Raw genomic sequence first — 24245 nt, forward strand, 5'->3', positions numbered from 1 at the left:
GCTAGTTTTCTGTCTTTGCCTTGCTTCGTTTCTTCACTTCTTTCCTCCCCTCCTCCCTCCACCTACCTCCAATCTTTCCTGCCCTCAGTACAGCTTCTCTCTTCACCTTTCCCTCAAATTCCTGCCACCCTTCCTGTCATCTCCCTCTGTGCTCCATCCTGGGCACCAGCTGTGCCCCCTGTTGGTCCAGAACATCCATAACTGGGCCCAAGTAGGATTTCTTAAATCATGTATTTTGAGTTAAATAAGTCACAAGCATGACAAAATTAGGTCTACCCTTGGTCTGAAATCTCTGTCAAGCTCTGCTGATTAGAATGTCAGCGTTTAGAACATGAGCAGATCTCAGTAAAACTAGACCTCCCTCCCCTCAGCTCTTCCCAGTTACCCCAGTTCTGACCGTGGTCTGGTTGGCACTGTCTCCAGGAGGCTCAGTCTTGCTCTCTGCCTCTTCAGAAGCTGAAGATGAAAGGAGAGGAGATTAAGAGACTCCCCAGACCTCCCTCTGCCTTTCACAGACCCTCAGCTCTTAGGTGACCTGATTTGTAGACAGAGCTTCCAGGGTATGGGGCTGGGCTCTGGGGAAAGGTAGAAAGGGCAGGACCGTACAGAGCTATACTGAGCACAGCGAGGGGAGGCTGGCTCAAGGTCAGTGGGATGGCCAGGTTTGGGTCCTCGAAGAGAACAGAAGCACCCAGCCCTCTGAGGCTCTGCCTCCCTCCCCTCTGATGTGTCCTTCCTTTGGTCACTTTGGCTCCTTTATCCCAGGCCTCGCAGGGTGTGTGGATACTGCAAACTCCCAAGAGCATCTCAAAATGTATTAGGATTAGGGATGGGGAGGGCAAGGGATGGAGGGAAATTAACCAGATGAGCACTCACCTAATTGTTCTGTCTTGTTCTGGGCATCTTCCCCGGGAGTGGGTGGCTCAGTTAAGGGGGCAACAGGAGCCTTCCCTGTGTAGAGGGGAGAGTCAGCTTATAAAGACGAAGCATCAGGACAAGCAGCCAGGCAGTGAGGGAGAAAATGGATGGATGAAATCAACAGGCAGGGGAGGACAAAAAAGAAATACAGAGGAGGAGAGCCTAGGAAATCATCCCTGGGAGTCCAGCCCCTGTCACTTGAAGATAAGCAAGTCCAGCGGTAGGTGATAGAAACAGGACCAAACTCAGCTCCTTGTCTTGACTGATCCTAGAAGCAAGGAGCCCAGAAATGTAGAGGGAGGGGAGCTGAAGAAGGAAGGTGAGGTTGCACGGAAGCAGCTGCAGTGAGCAGGAGGCGGCAGGTCTAACTGGGAGAGGAGATTACCACTCAAGTCAGAATTGACAGATGTGTAGGAATTTATTTTCGGTGGCGGCCTAATTAAAGTGTTAAAGTTCCTTAACTCCATTCAGCCTAGCGCCAGGATCGTTAGCTATTGATCTGGGCCCCTCCGGCACTTAACTCCAGCCAGCATATTGGCAATTCAATTAGCACAGTCAATGCTGCCTGTTCCCGGTTCCTGCTGCCTGAGCCCCACCCTCGCCCACCACTGATCTCTGAATCCCGGACGCTGTGCTCACCTCTGACAGCCCCTTCCAGGCCCCTCTCCTGCACCCTCTGGATCATTGGCACTGGGTGGGCCCCTCCCAGTTTCTGCAGTTACACCCTGCCAACAGCTGCCTTGGGGGACCCTCAGCCCAGCCTTCAGGCTGAAGGCCTTCTGGGAGACAGGAAAAGGCTGGGGAGCTTGTCAAGAGCTTCCCACTTAGGCTGCCTTCAGACATGCCCACAGCTCCCATCAGTTTCCCTATGTCCTGGCCCATTCTGTTCTTTCTGCCTCTGCCCTTCCTGACCAGCTCCTGCCCTCACCCTCTACCCAGCGGTGCTAGGACACTGGTCAGTACTTGGAACCACTGGGTGACTCCTCCTCACCTCCCTTCCTGTAGTTTTTTAAATCCTCACCCAAGGACATTTTTCCATTGATTTTTAGAGAGAGGGAAGAAGTAAAGACAGAAATATCGATGTGAGAGAAACTTATAGATTGGTTGCCTCCTATACACACCCCGACTAGAGCCCGGGCTGGGGAGGAGCCTGCAACCAAGGTATGTGCCCCTTTGACCAGAATCAAACCCAGGACCCTTTGGTCCATAGTCTGACACTCCATCCACTGAGCAAACCAGCTAGGATTGCTCTCTGTTTTCCACTCAGCAAAGTCCCTGCCCTTCTCTGCCTCCTCCCTCCAACAGCCTCTTGTTCCCCGCTTCACTCGGCAGCCCCACTGTTCCTGAAATCTGGAGCAGACCTGTTCCCCCTTGTATCACTTTCTCATCAGCCCTCAGCTCCATGCCAGCTGCCCTCTCTGCCCAGCCCTACCGCTCCCATCCCCTCCGCCTCACCTGGAGTCCGGAGCTGCCCATGGCTGAAGCTAAGGATGCTCTGAAGAGCCGAGAGCCCTTCCTCGGCTGCCGGGCCGCTCTGCAGCAGCTGCAGGCGCCGCTGGGCCTGGGCGTCGCGGTGGGCCGGTGCCCGCAGGTGCTGCAGCAGCGCCAGGCGGGAGGGCGTCTCCCAGGCACACAGCAGGCAGCGGAACAGTCCCAGCTCTGCCCCTGCCGCGGCCCCCTCCATCTCCAGAAGAAACTGGAAAAGCGGAAAAAGGCGGCTCAGGCCCAGAAGGAACAGGTACCTTCAGATCTCCTTTACCTTCCCCAAGGGAGCCTCTCCGGAGCACCCCCACCCAGCCCTTCCACCCTCTTGAGCCGCCCTATTCCTTCCTAAGGCCATCTGAGTATTACTGCTTTTTCTCCCCAGTCTCCTCTTCCTCCCTCCCACCCTGGGCTCTCCTGGTGTGTGAACGGAATCTGGTTCTGTTCTCAGACTTCTGGCGATAAGATGGGCAGAGTCCTCTCTCCAGCCCCAAACACCAGAAAAAGCGGAGTAAAATATTGGATTCACTTTGTTCGACTGAGTCCACCATCCTTGGCCTCTTTCTCCGCATCTTTTTTTCCTAAACAATGTATTATTATCCTGTGCATGATACATGCTTTTAAAAATTATTTTTAATTTTTTTAAATTTTATTGATTTCAGAGAGGACGGGAGAGGGAGAGATAGAAATATCAATGATGAGATAGAATCATTGATCTGTTGCCTCCTACACAACCCACTGGAGATCGAGCCCGCAATCTGGGCATGTGCCCTGATGGAGAATCGAACCATGACCTCCTGGTTCATAGCTTGATGCTCAACCACTGAGCCACGCCGGCTGGGCCCTACATGCCCTTTTCTCCAGTTCTGCCACCTTGGGCTTTGCCCTCCCTCTCCACTTCCCTCTCCCCGAGGCAGCTGCTCTGCCCCTCACCTTGTAGACCTGGCTGTTCTCCTCGTGGGCTGCCCCCCGGGCGTGCAGCTGCATCTTCTCCTTGCTGTTGGACTCAAAGTCACAGATGTTGCAGCGCAGGTGCAGGGGGGGCACAGACCCATAAGGAGTCCCATCTCCCAGGGGCATGGGCAAGGGAGTGCCCGTAGCCCCGCTGCCCTCCCTCAGGTGGGCTGCCAGCTGGTACTTCTGAGCATGCTTGTCGGTCTTGAGGTGGAGCTGGAAGTTGGCCTTGAGCTGGGTGCCGTAGCAGCAGAGCTTGCAGCGGTGGGTGTCCCCGGCCACCTCCTTCCATTCGGCCTCCGGGAGGCTGCGGCCCACGCTGCAGTGGTAGAGCAGCAGCTCCAGGCTGTCGGTGCTGAAGGCCTGGCACACCAGGCAGCGGAACACCTTCAGAGCCGGGCTGTCCTCGGGGGGCGGCGAGGTGGGCAGGCCCTCGGACAAGGAGCCCAGGAGCTGACTCTGAGGCAGGTGGGCGTCCGGGGAAAAGCCGCCAGGGGCTGGGGGACAGAGACAGGTTAGTGGCCCAAGGAAGGAAGGGAGCAGGATCAGTTTTGTCTATGGGAATGTGGGTAAAGGAGGATAATGCTGAGGGCGCTGGTGTTACCAAAGGGGGGTGGGGGGTGGGGGTGGCCCTTGGGAGAGAGCAGGGAATTGAGTTTGACCTCCGAAGGGGAGTGCAGGGGAAGAGGAGCAGAGCCAGGGAACTTACCAGGTGCGGGGAACTTCCGGGCAGGCACTCCGAGGTGGTGGAAGCCGTTGAGAAGCAGCTGGGTTTCCAGGGGCTTGTCTGGCCTCAGCCCAGGGCCAGGCAAGGGAGCCTGCGGCTGCCCTAAGGCCTGCTGCCCGAAGTACTGGAAGAGATCAGGCGCAGTGGCAGGGGCGCCTGTGGGGGGCGGAGGGCTTGGCCCCACCAGCCCAGGCGGCAGGCCCAGCGGCAGCCCCTGGTGCAGCATGAGGACATTCTGCATGTGCTTCTCGGAGGTCATGTGGATGCGCAGGTTGCGAGAGATGTTGGTCTCGTAGCTGCACACCTTGCACTGCCAGGACGACTTGGTCTTGGGTTCCTTGTCCCCAGAGCAGGGCGGGAGCGGTGCCTCCGGGGGGCTCCCCTGCCCCCCGGGCCCTGCCTGGAAGCCCTGCAGGTTGGCCAGGTGCTTGTCGGACTGCATGTGGATGCTGAGGTTGCCCTTGGTGGTGGTGGAGTAGTTGCAGATGTCGCAGCGGTAGGGCTTGTAGCCACAGTTGTAGCTCTCGCCACGCGCCAGGCGGGGGTGGGCGCCCCCGGCGCTGCAGTAGCTGCAGTGGCTGTTGCTCTCGGGGTGCTTCTCCCGCATGTGCACATCCAGGGTCTGCTGGTACTTGTAGTGCCAGTTGCACTTGGGACACTTGAGCGTCTTGCAGGAATTGCGCGAGTGAAGCAGAGACATGTGGCTGGACAGGCTGAGGCCCTGGAAGGCTGCAGGGGCCGGGGTGTAGTCCTCGGCTAGGCGGTAGGGCTGGGGTGGCTCACTGGGGTCTCCGGGGGAGCCCGCTGGGACGGGGAGAGCGCCCCCCTCCTTGCAGGTGGGTGAGCTTTGGTTAAGTGGGGGGCAGAGCCCTCCATCCTCTTCTTGCCCCTCGGGGAGCCAGTCTGGGCCTGCCTCCCCTGCTGCCGTCGGTGATTCTTTGGCTTGGGCTGGGCTGGGATCCCAAGTGGCGGGGGTAGTGGGTGGGGAAGGCGGACTGAGGGGTAGGACGTCTTCTGCAGGCAGAACCGGGGCCTGGGTTTCTGCCTCCGGGCAGCCGCCCTCAGTCCGGGCTACATTCGCCTCCAGGCTCACTGTGCTGCTGTTGTCAGGAGGCATTTCTGAAGTGGGGCAAGTAGGAGGTTTTGGCTCCAGGAAGCTTAGGAGGGCCGTGCAGCCCTCATCCCCCTCCTGGAGCACAGCGGGGTTGCCTCTTAGGCCCTGGTGTTGAGTAGAGGTCAGCTTCACCCCATGAGACTGTGTATGGCCCGTGAAGGCCTGGGACTGGCTGAAACCCAGGCGGCATAGGAGGCAGAGCCAGAACAGTGCCCGGTGGTCTCCCCCCCTGCTCCCGATGGGGCCATCTTTGGGATCTCCGGGTGGGTTTGGTGCTAGCTGGTAGCTCCAGAAGGCTCCATCCCTTCCCTCACAGGTGGCCGGAGATGGCGCTGAGGTATCATGGGACAGAATTTGGTCAGAAGAGCTAAAGCCTTGGATTGGGTCAAAGCCATGTTGGATGTGAAGGGCAGTGAGGGGTGCAGGGGGCGGGAGGGGTAGGTGGGGCTCTTCCTTGGTGCCCGCCTCACCCCAGGGGAAGCCCTTTGGTAACAGCAGTTCACCGCCGCCTGGCAGGGACAGCTTGGCCACTAGGCAGGCCTCTCCGCCAGCTGTGAAGAATAAATGGTTACTGAGGTCCACAGGAGGGAGCCCACCTCCGTCCTCCTCCTGCTCCTTGTCCTCCTCCACCCCCAAGTCCTTTGGTGGGAAGCCGCCACAGCCAGGCCCCTCCTGGGGCTGCCCGATCTCCTTTGGTGGGATGAGGCCACAGCCCGAATCCAGAGGCTGTCCCCCTGGCTCTGAGGGCCTCATGCTCTCAGAGGTGCAGGGGGCAGCAGGGGGATCTTTGGTGACAAGGTCAGGGGGGATGCTGGGGGAGGAGGTGTCCAGAGGCGGGGGCGGGGCATTGTGCCCAGGGGGTTGGGTGGTGCCAGCAGTAGAGGATGAGCTAAGGGTGGCCATGGCAGACGGAGGAGTGCTGGGGGTTCATCTCAGCGTGACAGCCAGGACCCTGCAGGGGAAACAGAGAGAGCGGTGTTGTCAGGGAGCCGGGAAGAGCGCAGCTCACTCTCCTGCTCCTCCAGCCCCACCCTCTTCCCTGAGCACCAGACTCAGGTACCATGTGCCACTTAGTGTCCAACAGGCACTTCAAATTTAACATGTCTAAAATCAGAACTCCTTATTCCTTCCCTGAATGTATTCTTCCCCATCTTTCCTATCTCAGAATTTGGTACAACTATTTATCTGGTTGCTTAAGCTAAAAACCTAAAAATTTCTCTTGCTCCACAATATGCAATTGACAGCAACCTCTCAAACATGTGTCCCATCCCTCCATTTGTCTTCATCTACACCAGCACTCCCCGGCCCAGCCACCCTCACCTCTCTCCTGAGCTAATGCAATGATTCTACCACTGCCCCTCCAGTCCGATTTCCTCCCACCCAGCATCCAGGCGAGCTTTCATTTATTTCTCAGTTATGAAAATGTCAAGTAGACCAAACAGGATAAGAAACATCTTTGTACTCATCACGTAGTGTCAACAGTCACCAACTCATGGCCCTCATGGCCAATCTTGTTTCATTTCTATCCTTACCCACTTCCCCCTTTTTCTGTATGATTTTAAAGCAAATTTCAGGCATCATAAAGAATCATCTTTTAAGATTTACATCATACTATATTCTACTTAAAATCCATCAATGATTTCTCACTGCTTTGTGAATAAAATCCAAACTCCTTTCCCTGATTTACAAAAGGGCCTATCTGATCTGACACCTGCTTGCCTGTCCTCCCTCCACTGCCTGGCTGGCCAGCTCCAGCCCAGTGGCCTTGCTTCTCAAACACACCGGGTTCATTCCTGCCCTAGAGCCTGCCTAAGCTGGTGCTCTGCCTGGAATGCTCTCCTGGTGGCTCCTTGTCACTCGGGTCTCTGCTTAAATACAGCCTCTGCCAACAGGTTTCTCTCTAGAAGCTAAACAACCCCCCCCTGAAGAGGTTACGTCCCTGAGTTAAGGTCCTCTTGCCAGAGAGGCTGCGGTGAAGTTTCCGTTGGCCCGTAGGCATCGTGCTGCTCGAAGATACCTTCCAGACCCATCTCTGGCCCGCTGGAAGACAGCAGCTTTTATCTGATTAGCCTCCTCCTCCCCAAAGAGATAAAAAGATAATAAAAAATAGTAGTAATCTTACTAATAGCTAGTAAGTGATGGTCCTAGCACTGTGTTAAATGCTTTACATCATCTCATTTAATCTCATAACCTTATTTTACACATGCATCAGCCAAGAAACAGAGAGACTGAATGAGCTGTTGATGGTCACGCAGCTCCAAGTGGTAAAACTAGAAAAGGACTGGAGGGCAGAGCTAGAGCCCAAAGCTGTGGCCTGGGCTCCTCCATCCAGTCAGACTGTCCCTCAGACACGGTACAGGCAAAATGGGCCCCCAAAGGTCTAGAAATCAGGATTCCTGGGCTCCCTCTAGCGGTCTAGAAGTACCAAGCCTCAGCATGCTGCTCCCAACCTTTTTATTTTGATACTACACCCCCCTCCCAAACTCACCAGTTCCCCACGCCTCACCATCCTATACTTCTCTCCTGTCCCAAGTGGCCTACAACCTCTCTGGTTCTTAATATCAGCAGATCTCTAATGATTAAATCTTTAGCGCTCAGGCCAGAGTGCTTCAAGGAAGGGATGAGGTGTATGGCCTTCTCCGTCTTAGGGCCACCTCCAACCGTCACCTCCAGATTCCTGAGTTTGGAATGGGTCCTTGGTCATCAGCCTGCAGGCCCAATTCTGTCCCCCTCCTGGGGGGCTAGCCAGGCGTGAAGTCAAAGCCATCAAGGAGCTCCAAGTGGGGCTGGACCCGCATGCTAATGAAAATGCAAATAAGCACCTGGGCAGGGGTGGAGAAATGGGGGCGGAGTGTGGAGAACCAAAAAGGAAGTAAAGGAATTAGATGGAGGGGAGTCTATCCTCCAGAAATGACCAGAAAGAAGCCCTGACACTGTAGGAGGAAGGTATTCTTCCTACAGAACCTGGGGGTGGGGGTGGGGGGTAAGTGTGTGAGGATCTGATACTGCATGTCCCACTCCCACAGCGGGGGCCCAGTGCCATTCACTCACTGCCCCACCTAATGGGAAGGACGAGGCCAGGCAACAGGGGTCTCCCCGGGGCCCTGTCACCAAGGCCAGAACCAAATGCACCGTCTTCCCCTGGCCCACCTGCCTGTATCACATCGACCAGCTCCGCTCCTTCTCCCTGGCCCCCGACTTGAACTCTAGATCCAACTTCAGAGGAGAGCTAGGAAGACCCAAGCCCCAAATCCTCTCACCAAAGATGCTACTTCCCAATACTGGGTGGGTGGTGGTTGTGGTGAGGGTGGGTTCCTAGCTGATTCATAGCTAGAAAGCAAAGGAGCTGAGCTTTGGGTTAGCCTATGTGAGACTCAGATTGCCTAGGGTAGGTCGGCAGCTGTTTAAACTTGCAAATCTCTTCCCCACCTCCCACCCTGCCCCTCCTCCTCTTCGGGAAAGAATTTCAATTGCAAATTTATCTCTGCCTCAGTTCACACACACACACACACACACACACACACCCACTCCTCCTCCCTCTTCCTTCTCTGTGCTTCTCCCATCACCCACTGTTTATTACAAACCTTTAACTGCAGCAATTATTTTTTCACTTTTTCCCCTCCATTTCCCTCCTTCTCAGTCTTTCTTTCCTTCCCTCTCTGAATCTCCAAGTCCCTTTCTTTGCCCTTCGAACCTTGCACTCAGTTTTCATCTCTTTCTGGAGATGATGCAGACCCAGATAACAAGACACAGAACCCTGTTCTTCAGACCTCTGCATTCCTCTCTTACTTCTGGGCTTTCCTTAGGGCCTCTTCTCCCTCGGGGCACATCTTAGCAGGGAAAAGGGAAAAGGCAACCCCTCAAGGCCCTGACATTCCTGCCTCTGGGAGGGAAGGAGGAAGAGGGTGGATCAGGTGTAGGGTGGTGGTGGGGCAGTCAAAAGGAAAGCTGGGTAGAGGCAAGGGATGGGGAGGGGGCAGGAGGAGAGGGTGAGGGGAGACGGAGCAGGCAGTGGCGGCGGTGTGATTAGAACGGAGATTGATGTGAAGGGGCGCCACAGACGGCAGAGAGAGTCAATAAAACGAGAGGATCACATTAGAGGCGACAGAGAGAGCTTTAAATTACAAGGCTGCTGCCACCGAGGGGGATGGGAGGAGGCAGGCCTGGAGCCAAGGGAGGGTGGAGAGTTCTGAGGGTGTAGTCATCCCCCAAGATGAATCTTCCAATCCTAACCTAAAAGGCCCTCGTCTCCAGAGCACCCTTGCTGTCCCTCCATTCCGTCTCCCTCCCCAATGCGCTCTCCCCTCATGGGGGAGGAGAGGAGAAAGCTATGGAGAAACAGAAGATACTTTTATTTTGCTTTGGTATATTCCCACCTTCCAGATGGGAAGTATGGAAGGGCTACTTTCACTGAACTGCAAATATTCTTCTTTGGAGGTGGACAGAAAGGTACCCTGTAAAAAGCTGGTCGAGAATCCCTATTTCTTTTAAAAATTTTTAAAAAATTATTTTTATTGATTTAAGAGAGGGAGGAAGAGGGAAAGAGAGAGAGAAACATCAATGATGAAAGAAAATACTCGGCTGCCTCCTGCCTCCCCCGCCCCACCTCCCACCCCCACCCCACCCCTGGGATCAAGCCCACAACCCAAGCATGTGCCCTGACCAGAATCGAACTGACCTCCTGGTTCATAGGTTGATACTCAACACCGGCCGGGCTGAGCATGCCTATTTCTTGATATGCACGCCCTGTTCAGAAGGCAGATACACATTACTTAAAACAGGGGGAAACCAGGGAGTCACAAGGCTCCAAGATGCACAGCAGGACCAGAAAGATACCAAAATAGAGCTGTTATGAGGTGGAGAGAAAGGCTCAATGTGTGGACAGCTGAAAGGCAGGCCCTGAGACCACACAAGCCTTGTGTGACTTCAGAACCAGATCACTGTGAGACCAGAACCAGAGAATTACAGAAGCCAAAGGGAAAGGGCAAAGGAAGGAGCCTGCCCCTCACGTAAGAGGAGCCAGGGCGTGGGTTCAGGTTGGCTGGTAGAACAGGAGGCAAAACTGGAGCCCCAGTAAGCTCAGGACTATGGGTACAGCCCCCTCTCCTCTGGCCGCAGGGAGAGGAAAGAACAGGAGAGGACAGGCCCATTGGGGGCAGATGGGCTTTCTCCTCTTCAAACAAAAAACAAAACCCCTTCCAAACCTGACAAGGCAAAGGCTTTCCCAGCAAAGTCTGCCTGAGGGCACCAGCACATTAGCTTGAAATTTGCACACAATGATTTCCACACCAGAGCCTTCCAAACATTTTTCTGCCTTTCACTTTTCCAACTGTTCAATCTATCCTCTTTCCCTAACGCAGAGCCAAATTTTAGGACCTTTCTCTATCCTCGCTGAAATTCTTGCCTGAGGACTGCTCTCCCCTTTCTGACCCAACCTATTGCTTTCAAGAGGAGGCCACTGTGGAGAGGAAGGGGAGAGAAACAGAAGAGAATGTGCACACTGCGTAGGGGGGATTGCTTGGTGTAAAGAGCAAACAAACTAGCTAAATTAGCTATTTTAAAAAAATATTTGTATATATATTTGAAATATATATATATTTGAAATATATATATTTGAAATATATATATTTGATATATATATATATATATATATATATATATATATATATATATATATATATATTTCAAAAAGGAAGGGAGAGGGAGCAGAGAGAAAGATAAAAACATTGATTGGCTGCCTCCTGCACGGCCCACACTGGGGACCAAACCCACAACCTAGACCCATGACCTCCTAGTTCATAGGTCAACACTCAGCCACTGAGCCACACTGGCTGGGCTAAATGAGCTATATTTTTTGAGGTAGTGGATGAACGTGGGCTTTGGATTCATGCAAACTCAATCCTGGCTCCCCCACTCACCAGCTGTGCAACCTCAGTAAGTTGTTTAGTTCTGAGTCTCAGTTTCCTTATGTGGGAAAATGGGAATAAGGATGACTTCCTTAACCAGCTGTGGTGAAGACTAGACTAGGCAACCTGTGAACCTGCACATACTGAGTGTCAATCAGGTTAGTTTTCTTCCTTCTCTCTCTCTCTCTCTCTCTCTTTTTTTAAAAATATATTTTATTGATTTTTTTACAGAGAGGAAGGGAGAGAGATAAAGAGCTAGAAACGTTGATGAGAGAGAAACATCGACCATCGACCGCAACCCAGGTACATGCCCTTGACCGGAATCGAACCCGAGACCTTTCAGTCCGCAGACCGACGCTCTACCACTGAGCCAAACCGGTTTCAGCTTCCTTCTCTCTTGACTATCTCCTCCCACATAATGGAGCAAGGTGTTTGCAGGCAGGCTGACAGCTTTCCTTCGGCCTTGCCCTTTTTGATCAGGATTCATCCTCTAATTGCTGCCTTTTTCAATTGAGGCAGATTCTTGGGTGGGCAGGATTGAAATCTAGTCTGCTGAGCAGCATAGTTCAGTTCTCACTTGGTCCTCCTGATTGCTGGACTTATAGACACCCCCATTATCCTAGAGCAGATTGAAAGCTTTGACCAAGCTCGCACTTTGCCTGGGTGCAGAAGCAGCTAACACTTGCATCAAAACTAGTATGACCTGGGCCCTGGCCGGGTAGTTCAGTTGGTTGAAGGGTAACCCAGATACATCACGGCTGTGGGTTCAATCTCCAGTCAGGGCACATACAAGAAACAACCAGAATCCAGGCCATGGTGGCCCAGTGGTTGAGCGTTGACTTATAAATCAGGAGGTCATAGTTCGACTGCAGGTCAGAGCATATGCGATCGTGAGGAGGCAGCCAATCAATGATTCTCTCTCATCATTGATGTTTCACTCTCCTTCTTCCTTCCTCTCTGCAATCATTATATATATATATTAATATATATATATATATATATATATATATATATATATATAACATATATATAGATAAATCATTAATATACCCTGTTTCCCTGAAAATAAGACAGTGTCTTATATTAATTTTTGCTCCCAAAGATGCTCTAGGTCTTATTTTCAGGAGATGTCTTATTTTTCCATGAAGAAGAATACGGTACACATTTATTGTTAAATGAAAATAAAGGAAATTTATTACCTGTAATCAGTACGGTAGTACAGTAGTTGTCAACACAAACCAGACAAACTGTGAATCCTACAGTATCAAGAATTTACTCATTTATTCAATGACAATCATGTCATCATCTTCTGGAACATCATCATAACAATCCAATTCCTGAATTTCCTGGTGAATTTCTTGTGACTCCATTTCTTTCAGAATCAGTGGACCAAATCTCTCATGTTTAGCAATAGCATTCTAAGACAGAGCCCAGGGGGCCCTAATTTTCGGGAGATGCCTTATATTTCACTCAGAAGGAAACCTGTAAATAGGTCCTATTTTCGGAGGATGTCTTATTTTCGGGGAAACGGTATATATTAGAGGCACAGTGCATAAAATTCGTGCATAGGAGGGGTGGGGCCCCCTCAGCCCAGCCTGCAACCTCTCCAATCCAGGACCCCTCGGGGGATGTCCAATTGCCAGTTTAGGCCCAATCCCAGAGATTGGGCTGAAACTGGCGGTCGGACATCTCCCTCAGAATCCTGAACCTCTGGCTCCTAACCTCTCACCTGCCTGCCTGCCTGAATGTCCCTAACTGCACCCCCCCCCCCATCAGCCTAATCACCTCTAACCACCTCTGCCTGCTGGCCAGATCACCCCTAACTGCCCCCTCCCCCCCCGCAGGCCTGATCACCCCTAACTGCCTCTGCCTGCCAGCCTGATCGCCCCCAACTGCCCCACCCTGTCGGCCTGGTTGCCCCCAATTGGCCCACCTGCAGGCCTGATTGCCTCACACAACCTGCTGCTCCATCATTTGGTCACCCCTCACTAACCCCCCGCCAGCCTGGTCTCCCCACGCAGCCTGCTGCTCAGTCATTTGGTTGTCCCTCACTAACCCCCCCTGCCAGCCTGGTTGCCCCACACAGCCTGTTCAGTCGTCCGTTTGGTTGCAATGGTTGCTTAGGCTTTTTATATAGATAAAATATTAAAAAGAAACAACCAATGAATGCATAAATAAGTGGAACAACAAATTGATGTTTCTTTCTCCCCTCCTCTAAAATCAATCAATCAATATTTTTAAAATATAGTATGACCTCTCCTTGCATTTAAGACTATCATTTTCTCTGACTAAATCTTACCTTCTATATTTAAAAGAAAACATAAGATAGTACTCCTATTCCTCCATTTTAATCTATCTATATCTTTCCTAGACCTCTTCCTCTCCCCACAAAATATTTGGGAAGTGCTTACTTTGTGTAAGATGAATTTTGTCCAAAAGAAAGAAAATGAAAATGGCAGGAAAGGAGTGTCATGGAGAGTAAAGAAAGACAAGGCAGAGAAGCGGGAGGAAGAGAGAGAGGTATGTAAGTGTGTGTGTATATGGAGGTTTGCTGGATCCTGATCTGCATATGTAACTATTGAATCTCATTGAAGCCTCCCTGCTTTGGCACAAGCCTAGACAAGTTATCTGTCCCCAGCGAGAGGGATGGAGCAAGGAGGCTGTGTCTTACACCTTGCAAGATGCTTAAGGCATGAGGGAACTGGATGAGGTGTGAGGAGAAGAGGCTGAGAGGAAGACGATAGGTGATGGGTAGGAAGTAGACAGGGAAGCAGACAAGGGTAAAAGGGAAGTATGGACTAAAACCACAACCTGAGGTCTGAACGTCCGTCCACATTTGCATGGCTTTGTTGAGGTATGCTCCAGGGAGGAGTGGAGAATCTTGCCCACGCATCTCTCTGGAAGAGGTCGGCAGTATTAAGACAGCAGTGTAGAGCACTAGAGAGACTCAGGCTTAGACACCACCACAAAGCCAACTCTGAACCCTTCTTCATAAGCATTTGGGTGTGAGGGACAGGAAGTTGTACTCTTGAATTCAAATTCAGGATCTTATCTGATCCTGGCACAGGGACCTCTGTAGAAGACCTTGATCTCCCTGAGTTTCAAAGGCATCACATGCAATTCTAGAATTATTTGGAAGGATACCGTTGTAACTGACCGTGTACATAAATAAATCCTTCTGGTTCTTGGTCATTCTACATGACCTCTTGTGATGGTAATGACTCCACTTAAATATTTTACAACAATAACTAATATTAGTAATAAAATAATATCTTTAATTGTTTATCATATGCCAAGCACTATATTGAGCCCCCTGCAAGCATCATACACCTAATCCTCCAACACAATCTGATAAAAGTTATTCATTCCCATTTAAAAACATGGAAATATACTTAGATGGGTTAAGTAATGTTGAAGTCTCACACTTGGAAAAAAACAGAGTTAAGAGTGGACTCAAGTTCATTTCCGGTCAAGGGCACATGCCTGGGTTATGGGCTTGATCCCCAGTTGGGGGATGTGCAGGAGGCAGCCTATCAATGATTCTCTCTCATCGTTGATGTATCCATCTCTCCCTCTCCCTTCCTCTCTGAAATCAATAAAAATAAGATAAATTTTTTAAAAAGATTGGACTAGAACAAAAATAAATAAAATAAAAATATTGGACTCAGGTATCCTGACCCCAGGGCTCTGCTCTTGGGTTAATTTGTAAGCTTTTAAACTCTGGCTGGCATGCATTTTGAATGAAGACTTTGAGTTTGTTACTCTGCTTTTATGCATATGTACTGTCATGCTACTCTTTGAGCTTGAAGGTGTTAGCTGGCAGTCTCCCTGTTAGTTTCTTAGTGTAAGTTTGGCCAGAACAGGCCCACCACTTTGTGCAACTCCAGTGGGCACTATCCACATTACAATTCATGCCGGAGCCATCGTGTGCGTGCCTGCATGCGTGCGTGCGTGTGTGTTAGGGTTGAAGTGAATAGAGATAGATACAAAAGATTGCGTTATTTGACTGATGATGCATATATTCATTTGTGATGTCTCTTAAAGCTGAAAGTCTACAGGTGTGTATCCATAACAGAATATGAACGTCATCGAAGTGGTGTGGTAAAAAAACACACAGCCTTTAGGCCCTAGCCGGTTTGCTCAGAGCACACAGACTGAACGGTAGTGGGTTTGATTCCGGTCAAGGGCATATACGGCGGTTGCAGGGTCAATCCCTGGCCCTGGTCAGTGCACATGTGGAAGGCAACCATTGGATATGTCCTTCTCACATGGATGTTTCTCTTTGTCTTTGCTCTTCTCTTCCACTCTCTAGAAATCAAAGGGAAAAATATCCTCGGGTGAGAATTAACAAAAACAAAACAAAATTTAAAAAAACTACAGCTCTTAAGGGCCAGATAGATCTGGAATAAAATTTAGTTCTATTCTTTATTATGTAAATGACCTCGAGTAGGTTACTTAAAACCTGTTTCTTCATTTATAGAATGGGAAATAGTTCCTCATGGAGCTGTGTCCACTAAGATGATCATTATTGAGACTGGCACGTTGTATGTGATTAATAAAAACAATAATTATCCAACCACATGCCTTATTTCCTGAGTTAGGGTGTCCGTGTATGTTTATTGCTTTTTGAGGGTGCCTGTGGCTGAGGGCCTGGGTGTGTAGCCCTGTCTGTACCTCTACCAGGTTAGGAAGGTGCTGTCTCTCAGACACGGGGCTGGGCCTCCCTCCGAAGGCCTGTTATACCCGTGTGGGCGCTGGGCTTCCGTTCAGCGGTGGGGGGGCCCTGGGGTGTCCTTTGTGAGTGTGCGGCCTAGCGCCTGTTTGTGCTCGGAGGCCCGGCTGGCGGGGGCGTGTTTGGGGTGGTGGTAATTACCGGGATGGCCCAGCCCTAATGAGTCTGATCTCGTTACACTCTCACTGCCTCTAATGGAGCTAACCTCATTTCACAGCCATTAGAGATGGAGATGAGGCCCCGCCCCCTGGCCCCGCCAGCTGCAGCTTTCAGCCCCGGCCACGTCCTTTCCCTCCCGCTTCCCCAGTCCCCCTCTTCTCCTTCCCCCCGTTCTTCTGCCCCTTCCAGGCTCCCCTCTCCTGCTCCCCATTGTTCTTTCCTCCTCCCTCCTCTTTCTGCGTCTCCCTTGTCTCTTCTCCTCCATCCCTCTTCCCTCTTCCCTTCACTCAGCACCTCCCTCTTCCTAGGCAGATCTATCTGTCCTCCCCGTCTTCACCCCCGCCCCCATCTCCTGCCCCTCCCCCGCCCCTCTCTGCGGCGGTCCCTCCCCATCCCCACGTTGCCCCGCCAAGCCAAAGGACAAATCTCAAGGGGGAAACCAGCAAAGACAAACAAGGAGCAGTGACTTCATTATTGTCGTTAATTTGCCACTTCGGTTCCTCCCACAAAGGTCAAAGCCAGCACCGCTTGAACTCAGGACTGACAAGGAGGCTGAGACCACCGCCTGGCTTTGCCCCGTTAGGCCTCCCCCCAAACACAGGTCCTCCTCCTCCTGGTCTTCATTTCCCTGCAGGGGCTCAGGCTCTGGGACCCTCTCTTCCAGGGGTTCGCAATCCTCACAGCCTCCCTTCCTTCTCCTTTTTCATTTAAATCGTGGCCTTCTCTCAGTCTCTCTCCCGCTGGAAGTCACGTGGCTTTTACCTTAAACTCCCTCTCTCTGTCATCCGCTGCGGGTCTGGCTTCTCCCACTCCTCTCTGCCCCATCCATCCTGAACCTCTTTCCTGGCCTTCCTTTTTTCTTCTCTGCTTAACCTCAAATGCACAGGATCATTCCAGTGGGTGACCCTGCTGTAATTTCAAGGCTAGAAGCACCAGGATTTAACTCTAGATTTCAGAAACCTCATAGCCTGATAAAAAAGCTAGACATTGGAGGCATTTATAACACAAGCAGGCCAGGGGCACGCAGAACATGGAAGTGGCTGGAGAGAAAGGAAAAGAACTGTGATGTCAGGGGAAGCAATGGAATCCAGACTCAGACAACTGAGACCCAAGCCTCTGGGCTCCAGATCAAACAGCTTCCCCACAGCCAGAGGGAAATGACGGAACCAGAGGGCCTTGGGCCTGAGGCTGAGGTGGGGGGCAGTCACCAACAAGACATCAGTTCCTCAGGGAAACACAATCCAACACTCCGGTCCCACCCTCTACCCTACTTCACTGAGAAGCCAAATGACTGGCAATTGACTCTTGACCTTCGGCCCAATCCCAGCCCCAGTGGGAGCAGCTGAGGGCTGTTGGCTGTGACTGGAGGAGGCACTAGGGAAATGTCCACACAGGAAGGAAAAACCTCTGCCCCACGCCTATCTTGCCCCGCTGACTGCACATGCCACCCAGGACAGAAGCTGCATCCTATAGCCTCTCCTCTCTGAAGAGAGCTCTTGCTGCTTAAGCCCTGCTAATAAGGACCATTCCAGGGGTGGCCCTGCTGTAATTTTGAGGCTTGAAGCATGATCCCATATCCCTGCCCAAATCGCAGGCGAGCTCCTGCTCCCTCATTTGACTTTGAAAAAAATATTTTTAGTGGTGCTGAAGGAATTAGAAAAAGATGTCTTCCTCCAGGTGTATGCAGCTCACATGCCAGTGGTACACCTTGGTGACAGGAGAGCAAGTGGACCTCTGCCCTGTCACCCTAAACAGCCATACACGGAAGCCCTGGCTCTGGACTAGTTCCTGCATGAGGGGGACACTGAGAGCCAATGGCATTATCTCAGAGTGCCAGAAGGCACCTCTAAATCTTTTACTCCTGTCTGACCAGCCTGGGGTGGAGGAAGGGGGGGCAGGTGGTCCCCTGGAGCTTTCCCCAGAGAAGAAAGAGCCTCTGGGAAAGTGAGTGGTGGGATGACTGAGAAGCCAGAGAAGAAAGATGGAAAAATCAATGAAATGAGTTTCTAACGGTGAGGTAAAGGACTGCAGTGTCGACAGCCTGTCGCCTGCTGCAAAATATGAGTTGCCTGAGTCCATGGTGGCCGCTGACAGTGCATCCAGCCGCCACTCTCCTCCCTTCAGGCCCCCAGCCCCCAGCTCCCAGCCCCTTCGCTAGCTGCCCCAGCTCGATCTCTCTCTTCCTGCTTTTCCTAGAGTCCTCAACCCATTCAGGGTCTTTCTGACTCAACACCAGAGGAACAGGACGGGTTATAATCCCCCACCCAGTGCAGCTCTCTCCTCTGTAGCTTCTGTTTATTTAGACTTCCCCTCTGTCTTCAGATTTCACCGAGTTGTGGAGAGTTCTACATTTCTTGTCTCCCCCTCTTCTAGATGCTTCTGCACTCATTCAACAACAGGCAGTCAGTGTCAAGGCCATCCCTCACAGGGTTCCTTACACCCAGGCCTGTGCCTCTTTCTGCCTTTTGGCACACTTGGCCAATGCTGACTTCCTTGTAATTGCCTGGATTAGGACAGAGTGTTTTAGGGGGGCTTAGTATTAATTTATGAACTCTTTATTTGTGACCAGTGTATAAATATGGGTAGGGCTCATTCAACTGTGGTTCCATGATTGGGGATGGGCGGGGTGGGGATGCTGCTCTGAATTCAAATTTGCCAACTCTGTCTTTGGAAATAACTCTCATCCTTTTCTGGAAACCACCTTCTTTTTCTGCCCTCCTCTGCATTCTTTCTCTTGGGCTCTTAAGACTGTTCATTCATGTTTCCTCCCATTATTTTTATAGAGACTCCCAGAGAAGCCCCTAGAGAACACTCTGGCTGCCTCCAACTGTATTCCTAACCCAGTCTGCCCTCAGATCTCACTGCTGCTCAGTTAGCTCTCCTCCAGCCCTTTCCTCAACTTTCTGATTTCCCAACTTGCCTATTTATGCAGACTTAGGCCTGAAGGGTGGGTTGAGAGGAAAGCAAGCAACTTTTTCCTTTAGCCTCTTCCTTTAACTCTATATTTGATCAACAGACATTTAAGCATCTTCCAGGTGACACCATGCTAGGTGAAAACCGAAAGAAACTAGACAGATGCAGCCCTGCTCATACAGCCATCAGGACTAACCCCGGGTCTCTTACCAGACAGCTTTCTCTGTCTGACTCAGAGTCCCATTTTTTTTCCTTCTTCCTCCACAGTTAAATTCCACCAGAATCCTTCCCTTTTCTCTACTTCTGCATCAGTTTACACTCTCACACAGCTCTGATCCCTGCTCCTCTGCATTCCCAGCGTCAGTCTTCATTCCTAATACCAAAGAGGTGCATTTTATATTTTTGATAAGCCTCCTCCTGCTCACAAAGCCCTGCTTTCACTTCTGTAACTGCCATTTCCAGTTTTCTTCCCTGCCTGCCTTTCAATCCTACTATCCCATTCTCCAAGGCCCTGTCCCCCCAGCAAACCTCAAGCACTCACAAACAAGACCTCATTCTGAGCTAGGAACAGCCTCCAGGAAGGCAAGGTCATGCTACCAGACTCAGAAATCCTACAGATCTGACTCAGGCCCCAGCCCTGTCCATGTACAGCTCCCCAGCAAAGCAGCAAGTTGTTCCTAGTGCCTTCAGATAACACCAGCCGCTCTGACATCATGGAGGGAGGAACCCTGTCAGGTTGTCAAGGCAACGCCAGCAATTTATGACATCAGAGGCCTGAGGTCTTTGGTTCTCAGGGGGTTAGAAAGATTCAAGTTCCTGTCTGCTAAAGTAAATAGGAATTCTACTTTTCATCTCTTTGCTTGTGCTCCCCTGGCTTGGGAAGGAAATGCAAAGGCCTTTGGTGGGGTCTGAATGATTTGGCCGAAGGAATAATGCTTGTGAGGCTCTGTTTCCCTTTCTCTTCACCGCACAGCTCTGTGTCCTCTCTCTCCCTCTCCTTTGGCATCTCTCTCTTCTGGGGCTTGGCCCAGTGGTATTTCTACTCAGCCCTTTTTTCCCAAATTACCCCTCCTGCAGTGCTCCCCTTGCATCCGTCATGCTGTGTCCTTCTCTCACCAGAAGCATGTTTCCTTTGATACCTCACCTTTTCCTCTTTCCTCCTACCAAGCTCTGTTCTGCTCCAGCAATCCTCCTTTGCCTTTCATTTACCTTCTTTGTACTACACTCATCTTATTCTCCAATTTCTCCCTTCCCCCACTTTACCACTGTATTCATTTCTTATTGCTTTTTTTTTTTTCTGGTGACCTCCTCTTTAGGAATATTCTATCATTTCTCTCCCACTTTCCTTCTGTATTGCTATTAAATCATTTTTCATTTCATTCTCCTGGTTTTTCATTAATCATCCACTGGTTCCTCCCCTGCCTCTCATTCCACATGGATTTTCTTCTCTTCCTTTGCACATTCCTCATGGCATGCATTTTTCTACCCCACGCATTTATTGCAGCCGGCCTCTCCTTCCTTTCTGAAACTCTATTCATCTCTGAAAGCTTCCATTTTCTGTCCATATCTACCTTTTCCTTTTTTCCGTCTAAGATCCTGATGTCTGGAAAACAATGATAGGCTTAACACAAGGTAAACTTTCCAGATTCTTTATCCACCTTTCCCATTCTTTAGGCTGAATGAACCTGGCCCTCTGCATAAGGGCTTTTGTCACACTAATGAAAATTGCCTCCAAAAGAAATCATGCTGAATCCAAACATGACCATAGCAGGGCTGCAGGATGAAGACGAACTGGAAAGTGAAGAAGCCACTAGAATAAACTGAAGGCTAAGGGGCAACCAAGCAGGGGGGAGCTCAGAGTCTCAGAGAATGTCCCCTGCCAAAATCGTAGTTGACAGTTAACGGACATAATGGCCCTGACTGGTGAAGGGGTTATATGCCCCTGGAAACCCATTAAATTGATTTCTTGGCCTGTTTATGTGCCTTCACAAGCCATACTCCCAACATCCAGACCCTTGCTCTCTGGTACCTTTTGCGGCTGGGGTTTTTAAATGCTGGGTGAGATGATAAGGGATAAAAGGAACTTAAGAGTAACCAAGGAGAAATGATAGAAAGACCACAGATTATGGGAACAAAGGTGGAGAATAGGCAAGAGAGATCATGGGAGATGGAGAAGGAAAAAAAAAAAAAAAAAAAAAAAAAGGGATGAAACAAAATGGGGAAATGAAAAAACATACAATGGTAAAGTGAGGGTATGGAGGAAAATCAAGTCAGCAAGAAGAGGTTTGTGGTGGGGAGCGCCTGGAGAGGCAGCTGACAGGCCAGAGGTGAGGTCCTGACGGGGAGACAGACACATGGCAAAGGGACAGTCAACAAGGCAAAAGCAAGTCCCAAAGCTTCCCAGGGAAGGCGGACATGGAGGCTGTTCTGGCCCTGCTGGAAGGAGTCCTTAGGGGAGATATGTCTGCTCCATCCCTGGCTCTTCTAGGCTCCTGGCCGGAGACTACCACAATCATGACTGATAAGCAAACTCTCAAGTAGCCTGAAAAGGCCAGAGAAATCCACAAGGACCCTGAAGGAGAGGGCATGGAGTCCTAAATGGGCAGAACAGCCAGGCAGCCAAGGCATGGCACATGGTGGCAGGGACGCACAGGGAGAGAGGATCACTTGGATGGGAAAAGCACATGCGGAGACAGTGACATACAGACCCAGAGATGGATGGGTGTGGAGAATGAATGAGGTGAAGAATGGCAAAATCAAGAGGTAGGGACACATGGACAGGGATCAGCTGTGCCTCAGGCACAGCGAGACAACGCGTGGTCAAGTGCTCAGAAATGATAGGGCTACTCAGAGAGAGGGGCAGCCAGAGCGATGGAGACTCAGGGGGCAGGAGAGGCACGCTTCACCTTGAATGTAGCAGTGGCCTCCCCTCACCTCGCACCTTTCCAAAAAAAACAAAACAAACCAAAACAAAACAAAAAAACCCAACTCAACTTCAGGCAAAAAGGAAGATCAAAGATTAAGGGTATCTACGTCCCCTCCCACCCGCCCCCACCCACAGCGCGCTAGCCCATCCATCAGCCCACCCGCCGGCCACGCTTTCTCCCCCATCCTGCCGCCGGCGGGGGGCCGCCGAGGCCCCGGCCCCGCCGGGCTGACAGCTCCGCGCCCTCCACTCACCCGGCCTCCCCTGCCCTCAGGGATCCCTGCTCCCCACACTGCCCGGCGCGGTCCGTCTAGGCTCGGCTACCCTCCGTCTGTCCGGCCGGCTCCCAGTCCAGCCTCCACCTCTATGTCTTCCCCTTCCCCGTCTCTCCTCTACCCCTGCACCTCTCTCTTCCCCCATCCCCGCTCGCAAGCCTCTCCCGCCCACAACCCAGCTCCTTTTCCCCCTCAGGCTCTAGGTCTGTCTGTCCGTCCGTGTCCCCTCCCCCAGCCCCTTCCAGTCCCTCTCCGTGCCCTCCAGCGGCAGGGTCCGAGCGCCTCCTCTCTCCTCCGTCTCAAGCTTCCAAAGAGCAAGGAAGGGGAGAAGAGAGGGAGGAGGAAAAAAAAAAAAAAAAAAAAAAAAAAAAAAAAAAAAAAAAACCAACGGGGGAAAAAAAAAAAAAAAAGAAAAACAACCAACCCAGCAGCATCGGAAATCGATGCACTTACACCTCAGCTGGAAGCAGGGACGGGAGTCGAACCGCGGCCGCCGAGCAGCGCGAGGCGGGGAGGGGAGGGGGCGGCTCTTGGAAGGGACTTCTCCGATGTGTTGATTCCTTTTTCCCCCTCCTCCTCCCTCCCTCCAGCGCTCACTCCGGGGCGTCGGGGATGGAGATGGAAAAAATAAATAAATATATTCACGGCGGTGAGGGAAGTGAAGGAAAATAATCAATGCTATTTGGCTGCGGCTGAAGTGTTTTCCCGGCTTCGTGAGGGGGTTTCCATTGATTCACCCAGGGCACTCGCTCGTTCCCTGCCTCCTCCGCCTCCGCCTCCTCCTCCTCCTCGCCCACCTCCTCCTCCTCTTCGCCCTCACTCCTCCGCCTCATTCACTGGCTGGAGCCGAGGCGTCCCACACAATGGAATAATCAATACCCAGGCTCCCAGGGCGACCCCACTGAGCAGGTGCAGCGGCCCGCCCGCCGCGGTGGATGCTGGGAGTTGTAGTCCGCCCGCCCGCTAGCCAGGGCGGAATCCGTCCGCCTCGCTGAATCTTGGGAGGGGGCCCAGGCCCCAAGGCAAGGCCCGCCAGTGAGCCTGGCCACCTGTTGGACTCTGGGGCCAGGTCCAAGCCAGTGCCTGCAAAGAGGACAGGCTCCTTTAAACTCTTTTCACCTTCTCTTCTTCTTTCCGGTTACGAAACCATATGTGTGTTTTGTTTTGTTTTGTTTTGTTTTAAATCATCTCTAGAGCAAGCCCTGGCTTCTACCAGCTTCCCAGAACCGCCTGAGGCCTCTTTTTCCATTCCTTCTCCTGCCTTATTAGCTCCTCCCTTCCAACTGGATACCAGAACATCCTCTTCCGCAGCAATTACTCTGAAGTCTCTGAGAGCCCTCTCTCTCTCTCTTCCCCCCCCCCCTCTCTCATCTCAGAGTCCCCAGAGTTATTATAATAACAATAATTGCTAAGATTTATGGAGTGCCAGGGACAGTTCCAAGCACCTTTCCATATATTAACTTATTTAATCCTCACAACTAGTCCCCATTTTACAGTTGAGGAAACAACGGCACAAACAAGTTAATTAGCTGGCCCCAGGTCACATGGTGGGTTACTAAAGACAAGCGGTCTGGCTCCAGGGCCTGCCTTAGCTGCTACAGTCTACTCTTTAAAGAGCAAATAAAAACCCTGGAGTTTACAGGAGAAAACAAGGAGAAACTTAACATTCGGAACCTCAAACATGTGACAGTGTGTCAATGAATCCTCACACATAACTGTGAGGCAGCCCACATTTTGCCAATGTGAAGCAGAGGTTTCGTGAGACAGAGTAGCTTGCCCAAAGCCAAACGCCTAGAAAGTGAATCTGACACCCTGGCTGGTGTTGCCAAATGGTCTGCCTGACCACCAAAGTGTTGTGGGTTTGATTACTGGTCAATGGAATGTACCTGGGTTGCAGTTTCCATCCTCGGCCCGGTCCTCTGATGGTCAGGGGCAGTTGGGGTCAGTGCAGAAGGCAATCAATCAATTTGATTTGTCTCTCTCATATCCATGTCTCCCTCTCTCTCTCTCTCTCTCTCTCTCTCTCTCTCTCTCTCGCTCTCGCTCTCGCTCTCGCTCTCTCTCTCTTGCTCTCTCTCTCGCTCTCTCTCTCCCTCCCTCTTTCTCTCTTTCCTCTCCCCCTTCCCTCCCTTCCATCTC

At 51.5% G+C, this 24245-nt stretch overlaps 1 protein-coding gene across 1 annotated transcript in view; it reads right to left on the minus strand.

The window, feature by feature from the left end:
- Nucleotides 1-24078, minus strand: part of ZFHX2 (zinc finger homeobox 2) — a 35108-nt gene extending 11030 nt beyond the window's left edge. The window contains exons 1-6 of the mRNA XM_084883393.1: nt 22560-24078; nt 4064-6147; nt 3334-3851; nt 2374-2614; nt 877-951; nt 398-456 (exon numbers count right to left, since the gene is read on the minus strand). Coding sequence (XP_084739519.1) covers nt 398-456; nt 877-951; nt 2374-2614; nt 3334-3851; nt 4064-6098 — 2928 coding nt within the window. The 5' untranslated portion in view covers nt 6099-6147; nt 22560-24078. The remainder of the gene's footprint in view (nt 1-397; nt 457-876; nt 952-2373; nt 2615-3333; nt 3852-4063; nt 6148-22559) is intronic.
- Nucleotides 24079-24245: the final 167 nt, after the last annotated feature.

The sequence above is a fragment of the Pipistrellus hanaki genome, assembly GCF_964339955.1.
Source record: "Pipistrellus hanaki genome assembly, chromosome: 1".
Classification (NCBI taxonomy): domain Eukaryota; kingdom Metazoa; phylum Chordata; class Mammalia; order Chiroptera; family Vespertilionidae; genus Pipistrellus; species Pipistrellus hanaki.